General features: G+C 50.1%; 2 protein-coding genes across 2 annotated transcripts; one reads left to right on the forward strand and one right to left on the reverse strand.

The window, feature by feature from the left end:
* Positions 1–77: 77 nt before the first annotated feature.
* Positions 78–534, reverse strand: LOC105985231 (histone H2B type 3-B). Its single transcript, XM_013015659.1, has one exon. The coding sequence runs from the start codon at positions 515–517 to the stop codon at positions 137–139; it is 381 nt and encodes a 126-aa protein (XP_012871113.1). The 5' UTR covers positions 518–534; the 3' UTR covers positions 78–136.
* Positions 535–794: 260 nt separating this feature from the next.
* LOC105985230 (histone H2A type 3) lies at positions 795–1,270 on the forward strand. Its single transcript, XM_013015658.1, has one exon. It carries the CDS (start codon positions 828–830, stop codon positions 1,218–1,220), a length of 393 nt encoding a protein of 130 aa, XP_012871112.1. The 5' UTR covers positions 795–827; the 3' UTR covers positions 1,221–1,270.
* Positions 1,271–6,036: the final 4,766 nt, after the last annotated feature.

Below are 6,036 nucleotides of genomic sequence, written 5' to 3' on the forward strand. Positions count from 1 at the left end.
GCCCTTCCGTGCACGGGAGCCGACCCCGCCTCTGGCGCCCGTGCGGGTCGCGGTGCGGGCGGCGCGCAGGCCCGGCTGCACGCTCCTTTCTGAGCTTGGAGGTGGCTCTGAAAAGAGCCGTTGGGGCGGCGCCGCCTCACTTGGAGCTGGTGTACTTGGTGACGGCCTTGGTGCCCTCGGACACGGCGTGCTTGGCCAGCTCCCCGGGCAGCAGCAGGCGCACGGCCGTCTGCACCTCGCGCGACGTGATGGTCGAGCGCTTGTTGTAGTGCGCCAGGCGCGAGGCCTCGCCGGCGATGCGCTCGAAGATGTCGTTCACGAACGAGTTCATGATGCCCATAGCCTTGGACGAGATGCCGGTGTCGGGGTGCACCTGCTTCAGCACCTTGTACACGTAGATGGAGTAGCTCTCCTTGCGGCCGCGCTTGCGCTTCTTGCCGTCCTTCTTCTGCGCCTTGGTGACTGCCTTCTTGGACCCCTTCTTGGGGGCCGGAGCCGACTTGGAGGGATCAGGCATGGTGGTCAGTCTCGGGAGGTCTACGCGCAGCGGCTGCGCTAACTCTACTTATGTGCTCCGTATTCAAATGAAGGATCGCACAGCGTGCCTCTAGTATTGGATGAAAGGTCCCGTTACGTCACCCGCGGGAAAAGCATATGCAAATTAGGAGCTGCCGGATTCCTTTTGTGATTGGTTCCTGGTACCATCCAATCCGAAGGCGCCGTCCAGCCTACCTCTGGACCACATATAAGGACTGGCCGGGGCCGCACCCGCGCTCTCCTCCGCGCGGCTGTTCTTTCGCTCCGAGTCCGGTGCCTGGGCGTTGAGGATGTCTGGCCGCGGCAAACAGGGAGGGAAGGCGCGCGCCAAGGCCAAGTCGCGCTCGTCGCGCGCGGGCCTGCAGTTCCCCGTGGGCCGCGTGCACCGGCTGCTCCGCAAGGGCAACTACTCGGAGCGGGTGGGCGCCGGCGCGCCGGTGTACCTGGCGGCGGTGCTGGAGTACCTGACGGCCGAGATCCTGGAGCTGGCGGGCAACGCGGCGCGCGACAACAAGAAGACGCGCATCATCCCGCGCCACCTGCAGCTGGCCATCCGCAACGACGAGGAGCTCAACAAGCTGCTGGGCCGCGTGACCATCGCGCAGGGCGGCGTGCTGCCCAACATCCAGGCCGTGCTGCTGCCCAAGAAGACCGAGAGCCACCACAAGGCCAAGGGCAAGTGAGTCCCCGCGCCGGCCCCGCGCGGCCCCCAACGGTTCTTTTCAGAGCCACCCACCGCCTCCGAGAAAGAGCGACACTGCGCGCGCGCGCGCGGGCGGGTCCCGGGGCGGGCGGCCGGCCGCGGGGCGGTGCGGGACTTACATAACACGTTACACAACGTCCTGTGCGGTGCGCGTCACGCTCGAGCCCGAGCTCCGCAGACGCCGTCGGGAGCCAGCGACGCTGCTGCGGTGGAGAACGTCCCGGTGCCCGGATCGCACGGTACTGACCCGGAGGACTCCCTGTGCGCGCACGCATGCGCACGCACACACACGATGTGCGGCGTACAAGTGGCACCACTCCACCGAAACACAGCTGCGACGCGGGCCCCGGTGAAGCGCGTGCAGATCCCGCCCGGGCGGGTCGCCCCATCGCCGAGCCCTTCGGTGTTGAGGCGCTTTCCTTGGGCTGGGTGTCGATGTTTCAGGTTATCACATCTTTGAAGAAACATTCAATGCAGCGTGGAGAAGAGGTGGTGTGAGAGGACTGCTGAGAACCTTTCAATCTCCACCTCCAAGGCCAAGCGGTCAACACAGCCACAACCCACTGGGGACATTTGCTTTTTAAATTAAGAAATGTGAAGATGCACTGGCGATGCATAGCCAGTGGATGTTAGAGAACGTAGATTCAGAATGTTTCCTATTCCAGAAAGTTCCACTCGGGGAATGCTGGTGTAGAGCTTGTCATTTGTTGGGTTGCCTTTGTCAGGAATGGGGTGAAGTACAAACAGCCACCTCTATAAGACAATGTTTATTGGATTTCTGGATTGAGAACAAAGCAGCTCATAATCCAGTCAATCCACTCCTAGGTGTGTGCAACCCAGATACTCATCAACTGGTAATTGACTTTTAGATTGTGTTTTCTAAATCAATGAAATGCTGTTTCATTGTACAGTGTTAAGTGAACCATAATACTAAGTGAAGTGAACCAGACCCTAAATTACATATGATATATGGAGTGCCCAGAATAGGCCAATTCAGAGACCAAGCAGATTAATTATTGTTCAGAGCTGGAAGAGGGGGGAAGTAGCAGGTACAAGATTTTTCTCTTGCAATGGAACTAGCCAGAAGTGACAGTTACACAATACTGCAAATGTGCTAAATGCCATGAATTATTAACTTTCATACGGTTCACCATGTGTCATGTGAAATTCAATTCTTTTTTAAAATCTAAACCTGGAAGTGAATGTGGACAAATAAGTTAGTGAAAATGAAAATACAGACCAAGGGGTGGGCACAGGGTAGACTGGAGATCTGGAAGGACAGTGATCTATTCCAATGCTGCCTAGGACATCATCACTGGCTTTCCTAAGGTAGGAGGTGGAGCAAAAGCCTGACAGGCTCTGGGTCGCTATCCCAGCTCCAAACGGCCAGGCCACTTAAGGCTCTCCACAGGGCTTGGCTCACTTGTGTATCCCTGGCACATGCTGGCATGGGGCTGCTCTCTGTGAGATCTTTATTGAGCACAAGAAATAAACTGAATTCCAGAAAAAGTGCAAATCGAGTCAGCTTTAGAGATAACCCTCACCAGTGATTTTCTGCTCTGGCTTTGGTGATTCTTCCTCCTCTGTCTTGGTGTATGCCTGTCCCACCCCTTCCTCCCACATCAAGTTTGTTTCTGCTCTGCTAGGTCATTTCTTACAGGCTTACCCACACGTTCATAAATTAAAAACAGAATGACCATTGGACCCATCTATTTCACTCCTGGTATAAATGAAAGGAAATGCAATGAGTTTAATGAAGATAAACCCACACTCTCATGGTCACTTTGATACCATTCGAAACAGATCCAGAATCAACCTAAGTGTCTATCAAGGACACTTAAATGGATTGGAAAAAATGAAATGTTGGCAGTGGTGGTGTTTTTTTGCTGGCCCTGGGGCTTGAGCACTGTCCCTGAGCTTTTTGCTCAAGGCTCGTGTTCTAGCACTTCAGCCATAGTGCCACTTCCAGCTTTTTCAGTGATTAATTGGAGATAAGAATATCATGGACTTCCCTGCCCCAGATGGCTTCAAACTGTGATCCTCAGATCTCAGCCTCCTGAGTAGCTAGGGTTACAGTGAGCCACTAGGTGCCTAGCCAAAAAAAAATACAATTTTTAATTATACCTAGCTATAATTGAACTCTAAAGAATTAGTTACAATTGAACTCTAAAAAGAATGAGGGCCAGGTGTGGTAGCATATAGCTGTAATGCCAGCTAAGCAGGAGGATAACAGTCTAAGACTAGCCTGGGCAAAGTCTGGATACTGTAAAAAAGCAAACAAAAAAGCATGGCTTAAGTAATAGAATGTTTGCCTAGCAAGCACAAGACCCTGGGTTCTATCATCAGTACCACAAAAGAGAGAAGGGGCTGGGAGGTGGGAGGACCAGGCAAGCTAGGTGAACAAATAAGAAGACTTCCAGCAGGCCGGGAGAAACATTTGCAAACCATATAGCTGACAAAGGCCTAGAACCTAAAGCATGCGCAACTCTTAAAACTTCACAATAACAAGCACATGCATTATGTCTTTTTCTGAGTGTCCACAGTTGTTTTTGGCTTGTGTATGTCATGGGTCTTGGACTCATGGCCTGGGTGCTGTCCCTCAGCATTTTTGCTCAAGGCTAGCTAGCGCTCTACCACTTTGAGCCACAGCTCTGCTCCTGGGCGTTAAGTGGTTAATTGGAGCTAAGAGTCTCACTGACCTTCCTGCTTGATTCTCAGATCTCGGCCTCTTGAGTAGCTAGGATTAGAGGTGTGAGCGGCCAGTGCCCGGCTTTGTCCAGGGTTTTTTTTTTTTTTTTGTAAAGGTGATGTACAGAGGGGTTATAGTGGCAGAAGTCAGGTGACATGTTTATTTCTTTTTAAACAATGTCAACTTTCCCTTGTTTTCTCCCAGTTTTCCCCTCGACTCTCCTCCCCTACAAGCTGTGCAGCTCTTTTTCAACAGTGTCCAGTGACTGTCACTGCAGCATTTGCTCACCCTTTATCCCACCATTTCTGTGGCCCCTTAGCCTTCCCCAAACAGATCAACTTACATACAGACAAAAGATACAGAAAGAAAAAACAGCCACAAAGGTGGGGGGGGAGGGAAACAAAACCAAAACCCAAAAGCAAAATAACAAAAAAGCCCGCTATTCCTTTTCTTGGAGCTCATCTGGATAAGTGATCATACACAGAGCTCCTGAGCTGCTGTGGGCCTCTCCTTTGTTCTTTGGTCTTACTCTGTGCATGTTTAAAGTCCCATTTGATTTATATCATGTCCAAGTGTAATTTTTTTGTATTTTAGCATCCATTGTGTTTATTTGTAGATTTATAGGCACATTCTAATTATTACAAATGAGGGAAACCTTACAACCTATGCTTCTTTGGATCTGGTGTACTTCACTTAGCTTTTCGAAGTCTCTCCATTTCCTTATGAATGATGGAAGTATAGACTTCTCACCACCGTGTCAGTGCCCAAGAAGCAGCACACCTGGGCCTCAGGGTAGAGGATGAGAGGCTCAGAATACTCCGGAGGCCGTGAGCAAATACAACGCAATTGGGCACTACACTAACAATGCAGGTTAAGTCTGCAGGAGCATTTAATATACAAGATTACCACATATAGGAGAAAGAAACATGAAATATTCATGATCACAACATACACTAAGTTTGTTATATTGCTTAGTATTTATAATACAGGTAAACAAAAAGCACTTGCTATTAAAGAGACAAAAAATCTCACATTTCTGGCCTAAGGAGCTTTACCTGTTTGGTTCCAAAGCGCTTGGAAACAGATCACCTCTGGCTACCTCGAGGAACCCTGCAGGGGCTGGACCTATCACTCTCAGAAAAATCCTGCTTTTGTTATTGTGACTTCATCCATGTACTTGTACTTTTTCACAGCGTTATTGAGGTATATTAAATATGTGCATAAGCACGTGCATAGATATTCAAGTTGTACAGTATAATTTGGGGAAGGGGCAGAGTTGGGAATCAAACTCAGGGCCTTGTGCTCTAACACTGTTATAACCCCAGCCAGCAGAGTGATGTTGTGATACATGTTTTTCCAGGCTCAGTCTGTGATAATCACCATTCTACTCTCTTTCCACAAATTAGACCTGTTTAGTTTTCACAAATAAGTGAGAGGAGAAAGTATTTCTTGCCTGGTTTTGGTGGCTCATGTTTGGTGGCTCTCAAGAAGGCTGAGGTCTGAGGACAGAAATCTTGAGATTTGGCAACACAATGGTTTAACCTCGAAGGACATAATGCTAAGTAAGGCAGGGATCTAAAGATAAAGAGTGTGTGTGTGTGTGTGTGTGTGTGTGTGTTTGTCTGTCTGTCTGTGGCCCGAACTCAGGGCCTGGGCACTGTCCCTTAGCTTCTTTGCTCAAGGCTGACACTCTTTCACCTGAGCCACAGTCCCACTTCCAGCTTTTCTGGTGGTTAACTGGAGCTAAGAGTCTCATGGACTTCCTGCCCTGGCTGGGTTTGAGCTGTAATTTGCAGATCTCAGCCTCTTGAGTAGCCAGGAATGAGCCACCAATGCCTGGCTTACATGTGGTATTCTGTTTTGTTTCTCCATGGTCCTGATTTGTAACTCGGTAGACCTTGTTATTTCCTAGCATAAGTGTATTTTTTGTTGAAGTATTTGGATTTTTCTGCCCTTGATGCGTGAACTAACTTTGGAATAGCTTTAGAGCAGTAGTAAAGGTGAACGGTCATCTTTTGTTATAATGTTGGGGCACTTTCGGCCTCTGACAGTGTTTGTGTGCTCCCTGCCCCCCCCATTCCTCTGCCTTCCCCTCCCCTTCCCTCCC

The sequence above is a fragment of the Dipodomys ordii genome, unplaced genomic scaffold (genome assembly GCF_000151885.1).
Source record: "Dipodomys ordii isolate 6190 unplaced genomic scaffold, Dord_2.0 Scaffold27, whole genome shotgun sequence".
Lineage (NCBI taxonomy): Eukaryota > Metazoa > Chordata > Mammalia > Rodentia > Heteromyidae > Dipodomys > Dipodomys ordii.